The 15,432-nt window shown below is 37.7% G+C and overlaps 2 protein-coding genes across 2 annotated transcripts; both read left to right on the top strand.

Annotated features, from left to right (window-relative positions):
• Positions 1-205: 205 nt before the first annotated feature.
• Positions 206-2,318, top strand: LOC127435877 (C-C motif chemokine 3-like). Its single transcript, XM_051689622.1, has 3 exons — positions 206-373; positions 608-722; positions 1,706-2,318. Exons 1-3 carry the CDS (start codon positions 304-306, stop codon positions 1,815-1,817), a joined length of 297 nt encoding a protein of 98 aa, XP_051545582.1. The 5' UTR covers positions 206-303; the 3' UTR covers positions 1,818-2,318.
• Positions 2,319-12,534: 10,216 nt separating this feature from the next.
• LOC127435970 (monocyte chemotactic protein 1B-like) lies at positions 12,535-13,274 on the top strand. The gene is made up of 3 exons (XM_051689826.1): positions 12,535-12,698; positions 12,873-12,996; positions 13,092-13,274. Exons 1-3 carry the CDS (start codon positions 12,635-12,637, stop codon positions 13,213-13,215), a joined length of 312 nt encoding a protein of 103 aa, XP_051545786.1. The 5' UTR covers positions 12,535-12,634; the 3' UTR covers positions 13,216-13,274.
• The last annotated feature ends 2,158 nt before the right edge of the window (positions 13,275-15,432 follow it).

Raw genomic sequence — 15,432 nt, 5'->3', positions numbered from 1 at the left:
TGAAAGCATTGCTAACAGGGCTGTCCCTTTTTAAACGAGACCGCTTTGTTTCCCTCGAGGCCTAAATAAGATTTGTTAAGGTCAAATGCACATGTGGGAGGGCAGCAGATACTGCTGGACTTTCTGCTGTGGTAGAATTCATAGTGAAATCCCCCATCTACAACTGAGGGGTCTCCCCCAAACAAAACACTCCCTATAAAGGCTGAGGACCGGGACAGTGAACCACACAGCAGCAAGTCCAGCTTGAGTGCTTCACCTCATCCAACAGACTCTCCATTCATCCAGTAAAACACAGCAGCCAATATGACTGCCTCTCGCTTTTTCATTTTCTCGACAGTGGTGGTGCTTCTGGCCGCAATTACGCTCAGTGAAGGTAGGATAAATTAGAACTAGAGATTAGTATATTAAAAAGTTGTTACGATTAAATATCTAAAACATTTTAACATTAGGCCTATACTGGGACAGACGTTATATCTGTGCTTTTTCACATACAGTCTTGTTTGTATATTGGCATTTATTTTGGTTAAAATGGGGTTTATAGTCTTGTATACATGTTTATAGATTAAAGCGAACAGTTAAAGCATTGGTTGTGTATTCTGTATTCCAGGTTTGCGTATTGGACCAAAGAAATGCTGTTCTTCCTTTATGAACCGTCCCTTGCCAGCCAAACTTTTGGTTGATTACAGTATGACAAGCCAGCAGTGCCCCAGTGAAGCCGTGCTGTTAGTATTTCCCTCTGAATGTCTAAAAACTTCTTGTTTTAATTTTTACAGGAATAGTTTACAGTTTAAAAGGAATAGTTCACCCAAAAATGAATGAAATTGTACCAAACCTGTATGACTTTCTTTCTTCTAAAAGGACAAAAAAAAAAAAAAAAAAATATATATATATTTTGGAGAATCTTCATGCAGATCTTTTCCATACAACAACAATTAATAGCTACCATCGTGGTTAAAGGAATATTCTGGGTTCAGTACAAGTTAAGCTCAATCGACAGCATTTGTGGCATAATATTGATTAACACAAAATGTTATTTTGACTTGCCCCTCTTCACAATTTCAAAGCTATAGCCACAATATGCATATGCATGTTAACATGATTTTAGTGTGATACAATCACTTACTAGCTTTTTCTGTGTAAAGTTAGTCAATTTTACAACTTAGCTGCCATAATGATGTGATGTCAGCAAATCCTAAAACTCTAAAATGACTGTAAAACAACTTTACAGCTCAAATAATAAATGAATTCTATCAGAATAATTAATGTCAGTGCCTTTATAAAATCCTCCAAAAATGGACTTCTATTGTAAGTGCCTCACTGTAACCTTGATTTTTGCATTTGAAATTTGAAAAGGAGTGACAATTCGAAATGATTTTTTATGGTAATCAATATTAGCCATAAATGCTGCTTGAGCTTAACTTGTATTGAACCCAGGATATTCCTTTAAGCTCCAAAAAAAACTGAAGCGGAATATTATCAGTGAATAATGACTTAGATTTCAGTCTATTCTTCACACAAAGCCACTTGGCTTCAGAAGACTTGGGATATAGCACACAAGTTCTATTGACTATTTTTTTGGGGCTGTTTTGGTGTTTTATTGTCATTTTTGTTGTATGGAAAAACCCCATGTGAACTATTCCTTTAAAATTACTTATGTTGATAAAGTAAATACGCTTAACATTCTCTATTGATATTCTCTTTCCAGCTTCAAGACAGTTAAAGGGCGTCAGATATGTGCCAGACCCACTGAATCATGGGTTCAGAAGCACATCAAGACTATTGAAAGCAGGCGCATCGGTGGCCAGGTGAATATGTAACCATGGTGACCTGCATCCTCTGCTTTCTGAACCCATTTGAAAGCTCTCAAGTGTGAAGCCAGGAAATAGCTACTTGAAAGAATAAAAAAAAAAAATGCAATCCCTGCACTTGCCGACAAATGAATCGTCACTAATTGATCAGCACACTGAAGCTATGGGTTAAATCTAGAATGTATTTTTGGGTCTCTTTTTCCCATTGTTTGAAATTGTTATCTTTTTGACTCGTCTTTTATTTGTCTTACTAATGTATTTCTAAAGAGAGTGTTCACTGCTGATACAATATTACAGACTATAGACTTGAAGAATTACAGTTATATCCTCTAGCTCAGAGCATACAATACATAATAGAAAAAAAAAATGATTCTGATTATTTTTATATTGTGTCATTAAAGGATAAACAACAGTGATGCGGAGAAGTTTGCTGTATATTATGTAACTTTAATGTTTTTTGCTACAAACTTAACCTCTTCATAATAAAGATTGAATTTATTTTAATCGCTATCTGAGTCTCTAATGGGCTTTCACACTTGAAACTGGTAACCCATGTTAGTTTAAAACAGCTAACGTAATTCTGGATTATCTTCCATTTTCCACACTTCTCTTACTTTACTCTGGGTTTGTAAGTAATCCTGGAAAGTAAGATTTCGAGATTCTATATTTGTAAATTCTCCGTTAATGTTCTTCTTTGTATATTTTCAAGGTTAATAACATTAACAGTAACACACAAGCACATTGTTGTAAATATTTTGAAAATAATACTATATAAAAAAAGAAAAAATTTAGACTCACTGTTCGACACTTTTAAATGTTTCCCTCAGATGCTGAAACTAAAGCAAACAGTACAGACAGTTGACACATACTGTCAAAATCCACAGTTATGGGGCAGTAGTGGCTCAGCGGTTAAGGCTCTGGGTTACTGCTCAGAAGGTCAGGGGTTCAAGCCCCAGCACCGCCAAGATGCCACTGTTGGGCCCTTGAGCAAGGCCCTTGACCCTAACTGCTCCAGGGGTGCCATATCATGGCTGACCCAGCACTCTGACCCCAGCTTAGCTGGGATATGTGAAAAAAAGAATTTCACTGTATATGTGCAAATGTGTGATATATAATTATAAATTAATTATAACACAGTGTGTGAAAAAACTACATTAATATTTAATGAAGCAAGCATTGTTTGCTGTTGCTAAAATACATTTGACCCTGTAATTCACCAGAGATTAAAAGCAGTGCTAGAGAAGTGTTGCCTAAACCAGGATAGATGGTGTCCTTAGCCTTGAGTTAATAAAAGTTAAACCAACCTTAAAGGTATAGTTCACCCAAAAATTAAAATTCTCTCATCATTTACTCACCCTCATGCCATCCCAGATGTGTATGACTTTCTTTCTTCTGCTGAACACAAAGATTTTTAGATAAATATTTCATCTTTGTAGGTCCATACAAATGCAAATGAATGGTGGCCAGAATTTTGAAGGTCCAAAAAGGACATAAAGGCAGCATAAAAGTAAGCCATATGACTCCAATGGTTAAATCCATGTATTCAGAAGTTATATGATAGGTGTGGGTGAGAAACAGACCAATTTTTAAGTCCTTTTTCACGATAAATCTCCACTTTCACTTTTACTTCCACATTCTTCTTCTTCTTCTTCTTTGTTTTTAGTGATTCACATTCTTTGTGCATATCATCCCGTACTGGGCAAAAAGGATAATTTATAGTTAAAAAGGACTTAAATATTGATCTGTTTTTCACCAACACCTATCTTATCGCTTATGAATATATGGATTTAACCACTGGAGTCATGTAGATTATTTTTATGCTGTTTTTATGTGCTTTTTAGAGCTTCAAAGTTCTGGTTCACAATTGCATTGTGAGGACCTACAGAGCCGAGATATTTTTCTAAAAATCTTTGTGTTCAGCAGAAGAAATAAAGTCATACACATCTGGGATGGCATGAGAGTGAGTAAATGACAGAATTTTCATTTCTGGGTGAACTATCCCTTTAAGTGTAATGTGGAAAGACATATTGGAATGTTTGGGAACTGTTTATGACCATTTTGGTCTGACGTACAAAGAGTGACGCTGTTAACCACAGTTTGTGGTCATGTATATTACACTGTCTAAACTGAGAAGTTGGCAGAAATATAAGTCATGCTCAGTTCTCTTTTCTGTCCACAAAAACAAAAGTCATCTATTTAAAAGTGAGTGATGACACACTGTCACGTGTACCTTTCAGGTGCAAATGTATGTATTTGTGAAGGTATCTGCTGGATGCGGCCATGTTAATCCAATGGTTAAAGTGAATAAAAGGTACCTGAGAATTAAGTAGCCTTTAGATTTAGAACCTTTTCATTGAGGCTAACCAATTTTCAGAACGTTATAATAATCACACAATCACCCATCAGACATAAATAATTATTCAAGTAATTATGTTGATCAGTTATGGCCTAACAGTTGGCACATGTGTTTCGGCACATCAAGCTGTGCTGCTCATGTGGGCAATGATAGTGTGAATCTGGCTTGCTACACAGATAATTAACATAATATGTAGTATATAGCAGAATATCTATTTGATGAAAGTGGAAAATTAATAAAGAGATTGTCTTTCTCTAAAGGTTTAGGCATATATCAACAATACAGAAATCTTTCGATGGTTAATACAGCGTCTTGCTTCTCGACTATTGTACATTCTCTACTGACATCTAGTGGTGAAAGTCAGAATGTCTGAAATATTTGAGTGGGAACTATGGTAGAATTTTTATGTTATAAAAATTTACAGTAAGTTACAGGGACAGTCACACCTTCTGCAATCACAGGTTTGAACCTATACTGTCTTGTGATTACCAGTCCAGACCTCTATTACACATATCTCCAAACTCAGGTCACTGCTCTCAAAACAATTAACACAGCCATCTGAAAACTTTGTAACTGTCCTAAACAGATTGTGCATGTTTCTTGATTTTTCTCATTTTCTTTTGTCTCTTATCCAAAACTCATGCTTTCAAAACAGTTAACACAGACAACTATATTAAAGTCATATTCTCAAATGCACATGTCAGGTTGCCAAACACCTTCAAATTAATATCGGCTGTTAGTAACGCACACAGTAAAGAAAATGCAATTTACTAAACTTTTCACACAACTCTCTGCTAAAATATGAAAATTCAGAGCAAACAAACGAGGAAGAAGAGGTAGAGTGGGTAAAGAAAGAGAAAATCTGAGGAAGAAGTGATGAGAAAAGGGGAAAGTTTTCTCAACTCTTTCAGGTGTGTGCATGGAAAGACTTCAGGAAAGACCAAACGGAGATGGTGTAATGATGGTGAACAGAAAGAGGACATCAGGATGGAAGATTAGAGTATAGAAGGCTCAAATGAACTGCGAGTCCCTCTAATTGAACGTGTTATGAATTATGGTCTCTCTAAGACACACAGAGTGTTCGGCCAAATATGAGCAGATCTACAGTGACTTCAACCTCAACCAAAAATAGGAAGAGGGAGGGATGGCATTGGAAGAGGAAGAGCAGGGAAAATTAGAAATTTAGAGACATTTTATGATAAATGTGTTAATTCAATAGTAGAGTTGTGTGTCTATAGCTGAATATGTTATGAATAGAGAACACATCTATTGCTTTGATATTAGTATTTAATTTTAATAAATGCATTATCAGAAAAGAATACATTGCTTCATTATGCAGCAAAATTTAATTGTTCTGCAAATTTGAGTGTCTGTTTCTAGCTGTGTGGATTGTTTTGAGAGCACTGATTATAGTTTGGAGAAATGTATAAAATTGACTGGGAAAAACCAAAAGTTTATCCAGTCAGAATTTATTCCTTGATGCTTACAAGTGAAGCGTGACAATTGTTTCACAAATCACATGCCCAAAGCCAAGCCCATTAGCAGAAGCAGCGCGTGAGTTTGAGCTCCACCCCGTCAGGCCTTCAGAATTTCTACAGAATCCCTCAACAGTGCAAATGAATGAGCGACTAAAGTCAGATTGTCAGATTCATCAGCCAATCAGATTGATTTATTTGTTCTTGGTGGGTGTGATCTTTAGGATATGTCCTGGTCAAGGCCTTCTAGCTAGCCTTGAGTGACGCAATCACGCTTTAAGTGATGTACGTAATTTGAAAGCGAAGAGCGCGAGATCGCCATCACTGCCGCTATCGCCATTTAGAAAGAGATCCTTATGGATTTAAAAACACGAGATGTTCTGCATGACCGTGTGATTGCTTAATTTATTAAACAGGAAAGGAGGACTGATTTTCACTTCAAGCAAACTGGTAAGTGCTTTTTGCATTGTTATAGCAACATCAAGAGTTTTCTAAGTGTAAATTAGGCTGCTTGAGCATTCAGTGTCGGATCAAGTTTTGAAAAGTAGTGCTGCGTTCCATTCAACTCGGAAAGTCGGATTTTACAACTTCCTACAAGGAAAAGTGTAATGGATGCATCTTGAAGTCAGAATTACAACTTGTAGGCACGTGCAGAAATTCTCAACTCCGATTTCACCGAGATGCAGGGGCATGATGTCACACAAACATGTCGACACTCAGGGAGACATACAAAGTAAGTGATAAACATTCACTTTATTAAATAATATCAATAAATGAGTTCTTATCCACATTACATGATATTAAAGCTTGTTTAAATAATGCCTGCAGCAGAAACAGGTGTATAAAACATGGTAAATTATAAACAGGGTTGGGAGGGTTACTTCTGAAATGTATTCCACTACAGATTACAGAATACATGCTGTAAAATGTAATTTGTAATGTATTCCGTTAGATTACTCAAGGTCAGTAACGTATTCTAAGTACTTTGGATTACTTCTTCAGCACTGGTAGATTTTTTTACTCTTCCAGTACAGTAAGACAAAATACACATGTTAAAAATACATTCTCTGAAAAACCTAAATATCTTATGCAGTGTTGTTTCTAAAACAAGATAAATCAAATTGATCTTGCTTTAAGGATTTTTACAGGAAAACAATACAAAAATTAATATCAAGAATATGATTTTTGCCCTAATATCAAAGATCTTACTATAAAAAAGAAATTATGATCCAACATGAATTTTCTTGATAAAAAAAATATGATCGTGTCTGGTAACGTGCATGTAAAATGGCTAGAAATAGCATTTTAGCTTAGCATAAATCTGACAATTTACACAAGGTTTATTTCTATTTATTCTGCTCCAAACTTACTTCAAACTTACTTCTCTGTCTGCTTGTATGAATGTGACACATCATAAGAAAGTGTTTCACCGCTGTTCAAATGCACTTTGGATCACAGCATTTATATGTATATATAAATGTTTTCCATCTGAAAGGACTAAATATTAAATGAAATAAATGACAATAAAATGTAAAGTAATCACTTCAGTTATCAAAATACTTTTTGAATGTAACTGTATTCTAATTACCAATGATTTAAACTGTAACTGTAGTGGAATACAGTTACTTATATTTTGTATTTTAAATACGTATTCCCGTTACATGTATTCCGTTACTCCCCAACCCTGATTATAATCTCTTATGATAATCGTACACCTGAGGCACAAATACTAGCGCTGCAGCACTGTTTATCAGTTGGATTGCTAGGACACATCTCTAATGAGAGTCAAACCCCTGCTAAGCTAACAGGAGCATTGCAGTTTTGTTTCCTTACACGTCATCTTCTGAATATCGGGGAATGGAATGCATTTATGGTCAGAGATCGGAGATATCAAGTAGGAATATCCCACATCCAACTTGAATTGAACGCAGCATAACCGTGTACCCTGACCAAATGAAATTTATTGCAAGCAAAATTTAAATCGCAAACATTATTAGATAGATTTTTCCACGTATTATAGACCTCCTTGGTAGATTCATATGAAAAATTATGATTTTTGAATGTCTGTTCAGGAGACAGTTTCACAAAACAGTCATGCTGCAGTTAAAATAAGGCTTGCTTGAGCATTAAGTGTCGTATCAAGTTCTGGCTTTCTTGCATGGATGTGTTTTTAAAATGTCAGTTGGTATTACTAGTTAGTTAGCTGCAGCATAATGTATGATGCCCAAAGGCATAGGGTGTCTTATTCATTGTGAAACTATGTTTTCTTAATGGCATGTATGACACTGAAGGCCTAGACTTTAAATGCACAGCCCGCCACTGCTTTGGGACATTAGCTGCTGGTCCATTTGAAAGAGACCACACATTTGAGAGGAATCATCAGATTTGTGAACTCTGAACAGCATGTTGACTGTTCCACAGCAAATGCATAGAGAGCTGTTAGAATTCAAGATTCAGTTAAGATACTCGAAATATCAAGATATTGAAAATATTACCAATAAAACAAAATGTCATTATGCTCCATGTAAATCACCAAATGCAACATGTGCAATTAGCATCACTGAAATAAATGAAATGAAAAAGAAGGTAGCATTTTGTTTTAATATATAAAAAGAGTCCTCACCATGTGAAGTCACCTGAGTAGAGCAGAAAAGTAACAGGAAGATCAGAGACATCAGACTTTTCATTCTTCAAAAGCGTCAGTTCACACTGTAAGTTTGTGTTTAGCTTGAAGATCTCCGGGCAAGTGATGTGTACCAAATAGCTTCAGATCACCTTCTAACTGTCATGGGTACTCTGTTGATTCATGTCTTTTATTTTGAAATTCTAGTTCCTGGTTCATGTCATGTGTTCCTGTTTCCCTAGTCATGTGATGTCTTGTTTTCCCTCCATGTTCATGTGTCATGTTTTCATTGGTTTATTGTTTAATTATCTTGTTATCAGTTCTGTTTGTTCATTGGTTTCTGTTCTCCCATGTCTTGTATTTAAGCCCTCATGTTTGCATTGTCTGGTTGTCTAGTATTGAATGTGATTGTATGTGTTTGTCAAGCCATAGTCAAGTCTAGTCTGGTTGTAGTCATGTTTATGATTTATGTTTCACGTTTCTAGTTAGGTTTTTTTGGTTCACATTTATAAATAAACTGCACTTGGGTTCTTCATCTTCACGTCTTCGTCATTGCCATCATTGTCAGCAGCCAACATCGTTACACTAATATACAGAGTAGGAGAGATTTTCCTCAAAGATATTCGTGTAAATGGTTTTCTGAGTAGCAAATCAACATATTGTAGAATTGTTTTTATTTTTATTTTTTATTTTATTTATTTTTAATTATTATTATTCATTGAAAACACACTCAAAAGTGCAATTAACCTCTACTTCTGCAAGTCTATCTAACTTGAATTAGCAGAATGGACTGAATAATCAGCATACCTGAAAAGATAAACAGAGTGCCCACTCAGGTATACTGTACAGTACATAGCAAAACATTATGGAATTTCAATTCAATTTAAAGAGGTAATTACAAAACAACATTAAAGGGACAGTTCACCCAAAAATGAAAATTCTCTCACTATTTACTCACCTTCATGCATCCCAGATGTGTATGACTTTCTTTCTTCTGCTGAACACTAATGAAGATTTTTTGAAAAATATCTCAGCTCTGTAGGTCCACACAATGCAAATGAATGGTGACCAATACTTTCAAGCTCAAAAAAGCACATAAAGGCAGCATAAAGGTAATCAATATGACTCCATGGTTAAATCCATGTCTTTAGAAGTGATATGATAGGTGTGGATGAGAAACAGATCAATATTTAAGTCCTTTTTTATTGTAAATCTCCACTATTACTTTCACAAACTGAAAGTTAAAGTGGAGATTTATTGTAAAAAAGGATTTAAACATTGATTTTTTTTCTCAGCTAAAGCAATTGCATTCTTTCAGAAGACACATATTAATCCACTAAGGTTGTATGGATTACTTTTATGCTGATTTTATGTGATTGTTAGAGCTTCAAAGTTTTGTCTCAACATTTACTTGCATTGACCTACATCTTCTAAAAATCTAATATAATTTAATGAACTATCCCTTTAAATCTTTAAATTATGGTAGTTCACATTCTGGGAACAATTATCAGACATGAGAATTACAAAAACTAATCTGCTTCTGAGAGCACAAACATGCAAATCTATTGAAAGTAAGAGGGAAGCAGCTTTACTGTGAATGAAAGTTAGAACGTATAACCTGCACACGTCTATAATGAAGTCAAAGTGTTTCAAAGCAATATTAAACTGACACTGAAGGACAAAAGAGAAGAGGACCTTTCTCTGTATCTTGGAGTTGCATAATTTTAAAATCAACACCTCAGCTTATTGTAGACTGTAACAAATCCCTTAGTTCCAGGGAATGAGGAAGTGTGAGACGGCATACTCCGTTGCAATGAGTAAGTCTTTATTTACAAATAGCTCTTTGCTTTTCAGCAAACACTCCAAAACACACACACACACAGGCAGTTGAAGCGCGACTCTCTTTCTCATCTGCCTCCATCTCCTCCCCTTTTATCTCTGCCACAGCTCACTGAAAATACAAACAGCTGTTAGCACAAGTGTAAATCCTTAACCACTCAGCTTTCCCGGCCTCACTCTTCACATATCGGTGCTCAACCACACCCCCGCCTCCACATACCCCCACCGTCCGACTCAGGCTGGGGAGCTGTCCGGCCTGCCACCAACTCCCCCTGCCCCATTCCAAGAGAGAAAATCGGCCACTGCCATCACACACCCCCGGCCTGTGGAACACCTCAAACTTAAAGGGCTGAAGTGCCAGATACCAACGAGTGATCCACGCATTGGTATCCTTCATGCGGTTGAGCCATTGGAGTGGGGTGTGATCCGAACAGAGGGTGAAGGCTCACCCAAGCAGGTAGTACCAGAGGGTGAGGACCGCCCATTTGATGGCCAGACACTCTTTCTCTTTTGTGCTGTACTTCTTCTATCGCACCGAGAGCTTCCGACTAATGTACAGCACAGGGCACTCCTCCCCCTCCACTACCAGGGATAATACAGCCCCCAACCCCAAGTCCCACACGTCCGTCTGTACAAAAAAGGGAGAGAGAAGTCTTCACTTGTGTAAACGCCTGTTGGCATCGGGTATTGATCCTGGATATGTCCCGGTTCCCTGAAGCGCCAGCACACCGGCCCAGACCTTACCCCCACACCTGCGGCCCTGGATTCACCAACCTGGTGGGGAGTGTGAACAGAGAAAGGGGGGTTCGGAGCAATAGAAACACCCCGGGTCCAGGGAGCAGGCTTCGATAAAATTAACCCCTATCTCCGGGGTTAGGGACAGGAACAGTATGGGATGGAGAAGGGGAAGAAAGAGAGGGAGAGAGAGAGAGCTGGAGAGAGAGAAAAGGATTTGCTGGCTCCCGGACATGCTGCCAATTAACGTTCAATTAAGCGTTCAATAAAACTTAATAAAATTAAGGAAAACATTTCCACACAATTAAATTACATTTTTTAACAAAAACTAATTTAAAGTCTTGTTGAAGCAACTTAATTTATAGCTACCATTTCTGTTTTTTTTTTTTTTTTTGGGTCAAACATTTGTTATTGTAAGAGCAAAAAAGCTGTAAGCTTGTAGTCTCGGCAAAAGAGGACAACATCTTGTCAATGAGTTTTAAGTCAAGTTTACCAGCCAGGCATGCAGGGTCCTTTTTATTTATTTTTATGCCCTTTTATCTCAATTTAGAATGCCCAGTTCCTACTACTTAGTAGGTCCTCGTGGTGGTGCAGTTTCTCACCTCAGTCTGGGTGGTGGAGGACAAGTCTCAGTTGCCTCCGCTTCTAAGACAGTCAATCTGCGCATCTTATCACGTGGCTCATTGTGCATGACACCGCGGAGACTCTCAGCATGGGGAGGCTCGTGCTACTCCCTGCAATCCACACATAACTTACCACATGCTCCATTGAGAGCAAGAACAATTAATCACAACCACAAGAAAGTTATCCCATGTGACTCTACCCTCTCTAGCAACCAGGCTAATTTGGTTGCTTAGGAGGCCTGGCCGGAGTCACTCAACATGCCTTGGATTCAAACTATCAACTCCAGGAGTGGTTGCTAGCATCAATACTCCCTGAACTTCCTAGGTTACTTGGCATGCGGGGTCCTTAACATCCAATACACAAACCACAATGATGGTGACACTCAACAATCATATTTTTAGAAATAGATGCACTCACATGACACAAAACCCAAAGGGACAACAAACACAACACCACCAGTGCAAATACTGCAATAAAAATCAAAAATTAAGACATTAATTTACCATTTTTATTTGTGCATTCTGGGATCCTGACATTACATGTACATATGGTTATTGCTAATGAAAACTATTTGTCCCAATACAAATGAATTAAGTGACCTTCCATTCTACACATTTAAATTGAACGCACACAATAAAATGAAGTTGTGCCAAAAAAAATTTTTTTTTTAATGTAATATACAAGCAATATTTACTTTCATACTTTTCATTGATCAGGTGTGGACTCAATATGACATTCGTTTTCATTTAAAATTAAATTCCTTTCTGGGACGCAAAATGTCTCAGAATTTGAACATTTGCCCGACACCTTCACCCATATGAACACTTGTTTATATGCACACTATCCAAGGAGAAGAAACTGATCAAACTGATCTCTGAATTGTTTTCCCTGGAGAATGTTTTCAATGAATCTAAGAAATAAAAGAAAAGTTCAGGGGCCATTCTTACATCACTGAAGAGAAGTAAAACAGAAAGCTGGATGATGAAAAGGAAGTGCTAAAATAAACACCTTCTAGAGTATTTTGATACTCAGAAATACATTTACATGAATATCTTTTGGAGGAAAATCTCTCTTACTCTGTATTTAAGAAGGTGATCTGAAACTATTCGGTACACATCACTTGCTTGGAGATCTAAAAGCTCTACAGAACAGTGTGAACCAACACTCCTGAAGAATGAAAAGTCTGATGTCTCTGATCTTCTTGGTGCTGTTCTGCTCTATGCAGCTGGCTTCGAGTTGTGAGGATTCTTTATACGTATTAAAACAAAACCTTACCTTCTGTTTTTATATTATTTACTTCAGTTATGCTTTGTTTCATTTTTGAAAATGTCACATTTGGTGATTTATATGTGATGAACTTCTTTTTATTTGTGATATTTTGAATATCTAAAGTGAAACTTGAATTCTTTCAGCTACTTTAGCAAACCAAGCAGCACAGTCAACATGCTGTTCAGAGTTCACAAATCTGACGATTCCTCTCAGACGTGTGGTCTCTTACAAACGGACCAGCAGCTACTGTCCCAAAGAAGGCATTGTGTGAGTATCACATCATTTCAACTGCAAAGTCAAACTTTAAAAATTCTTTCCATTGAAATCCTTGATCTAAGTCTTGTTTTGTGTTTTGTCATCAGGTTTCTGACAATTGCAGGGAAAGAAATCTGTGCAGACCCTCAGACAGCCTGGGTGAGCAATCATATTGCTAAAGTGGACAAAAGAACAACTTCTATAGGAAAGTCTTCAAGCACCACAGTATAAAAGAAGCCATTCCTCTTTCTATTTGAATTGTATACATCTTATACTGTGCATAAGCTCTCCTTGTGCTATGTAATATTCTCATGTACAAATATTTTTTTTATAAAATACTTTATGGGATTTGGTTTATCTGTTTTAATAAAATAGAAATGCCAAATATATCCTCATGTAGTTATTTATTTTTTATTTTTTTCAATGTTCAGTCCTAAATTTGAGTCCACCATAGCCAAGCTTGTGCAAAATCTGTTGTGCACTAAATTATAACAGCTCAGTACAGTGATGCAAATGTGTCACAATAGAAAACTGTGAAAAAATGCCATAGAAACCAGGAAAAGTTAAGTATATCATAATGTGCTGAGATGCTGATTAAAATAATATCACATATCCTTTTTATAATGCTTTGAAGCGCTCTGTCATCATCACAGAAAGTCAAGCAAGTCATGTTTTGTTATTGTGTGTCTGATGAGTGACTGTTTTTAGTTTCTCTGATAAACTGAAGAACGTGTCTGTGTGGAACAAATAATATTTAGCAGTAAATAAGGAATCGCATTGCTTCAGAAGACACATATTAATCCACTAGGGTTGTGTGGATTACTTTTATGCTGCTTGTATGTGATTGTTAGAGCTTCAAAGTTATGTCTCAACATTTACTTGCACTGACCTACATCTTCTAAAAATCTAATATAATTTAATGAACTATCCCTTTAAATCTATAAACTGTGGTAGTTCACATTCTGGGAACAATTATCAGACATGAGAATTACAAAAACTAATCTGCTTCTGAGAGCACAAACATGCAAATCTATTGAAAGTAAGAGGGAAGCAGCTTTACTGTGAATGAAAGGTAGAACGTATGACCTGCACACGTCTATAATGAGGTCAAAGGGTTTCAAAGCAATATTAAACTGACACTGAAGGACAAAAGAGAAGAGGACCTTTCTCTGTATCTTGGAGTTGCATAATTTTAAAATCAACACCTCAGCTTATTGTAGACTGTAACAAATCCCGTAGTTCCAGGGAATGAGGAAGTGTGAGACGGCATACTCCGTTGCAATGAGTAAGTCTTTACTTACAAATAGCTCTTTGCTTTTCAGCAAACACTCCAAAACACACACACACACAGGCAGTTGAAGCGCGACTCTCTTTCTCATCTGCCTCCATCTCCTCCCCTTTTATCTCCGCCACAGCTCGCTGAAAATACAAACAGCTGTTAGCACAAGTGTAAATTCTTACCCACTCAGCTTTCCCGGCCTCACTCTGCACATATCGGCGCTCGACCACACCCTCGCCTCCACATACCCCCACCGCCCGACTCAGGCCGAGGAGTTGTCCGGCCTGCCACCAACTCCCCCTGTCCCATTCCGAGAGAGAAAATCGGCCACTGCCATCACACACCCCCAGCCTGTGGAACACCTCAAACTTAAAGGGCTGAAGTGCCAGATACCGACGAGTGATCCACGCATTGGTGTCCTTCATGCGGTTGAGCCATTTGAGTGGGGTGTGATCCGAACAGAGGGTGAAGTCCTGCCCAAGCAGGTAGTACCGGAGGGTGAGGACCGCCCATTTGATGGCCAGACACTCTTTCTCTTTTGTGCTGTACTTCTTCTATCGCACCGAGAGCTTCCGACTAATGTACAGCACAGGGCAATCCTCCCCCTCCACTACCAGAGATAATACAGCCCCCAACCCCAAGTCCCACACGTCCGTCTGTACAAAAAGGGAGAGAGAAGTCTTCACTTGTGTAAACGCCTGTCGGCATCGGGTATTGATCCTGGATATGTCCCGGTTCCCTGAAGCGCCAGCACACCGGCCCAGACCTTACCCCCACACCTGCGGCCCTGGATTCACCAACCTGGTGGGGAGTGTGAACAGAGAAAGGGGGGTTCGGAGCAATAGAAACACCCCGGGTCCAGGGAGCAGGCTTCGATAAAATTAACCCCTGTCTCCGGGGGTAGGGACAGGAACAGTATGGGATGGAGAAGGGGAAGAAAGAGAGGGAGAGAGAGAGAGCTGGAGAGAAAGAAAAGGTTTTGCTGGCTCCCGGACATGCTGCAATTTACGTTCAATTAAGCGTTCAATAAAACTTAATATAATTAAGGAAAACTTTTCCACACAATTAAATTACATTTTTCAAAAAAACTAATTTAAAGTCTTGTTGAAGCAACTTAATTTATAGCTACCATTTCTGTTTTTTTTTTTTTTTTGGTCAAACATTTGTTA

Source organism: Myxocyprinus asiaticus, chromosome 46, assembly GCF_019703515.2.
Source record: "Myxocyprinus asiaticus isolate MX2 ecotype Aquarium Trade chromosome 46, UBuf_Myxa_2, whole genome shotgun sequence".
In the NCBI taxonomy this organism is placed as follows: Eukaryota; Metazoa; Chordata; class Actinopteri; order Cypriniformes; family Catostomidae; genus Myxocyprinus; species Myxocyprinus asiaticus.
The sequence above is the reverse complement of the archived record's forward strand: the minus strand, read 5'-3'. Positions and strand labels throughout refer to the sequence as shown.

Coding starts and splice junctions, on each gene's coding strand:
- LOC127435877 (XM_051689622.1), top strand. CDS start 304: ATGACTGCCTCTCGCTTTTTCATTTTCTCGACAGTGGTGGTGCTTCTG. Junction 374..607: donor CGCAATTACGCTCAGTGAAG/GTAGGATAAATT, acceptor TCTGTATTCCAG/GTTTGCGTATTGGACCAAAG. Junction 723..1,705: donor TGCCCCAGTGAAGCCGTGCT/GTTAGTATTTCC, acceptor TTCTCTTTCCAG/CTTCAAGACAGTTAAAGGGC.
- LOC127435970 (XM_051689826.1), top strand. CDS start 12,635: ATGAAAAGTCTGATGTCTCTGATCTTCTTGGTGCTGTTCTGCTCTATG. Junction 12,699..12,872: donor TATGCAGCTGGCTTCGAGTT/GTGAGGATTCTT, acceptor GAATTCTTTCAG/CTACTTTAGCAAACCAAGCA. Junction 12,997..13,091: donor TGTCCCAAAGAAGGCATTGT/GTGAGTATCACA, acceptor TTTTGTCATCAG/GTTTCTGACAATTGCAGGGA.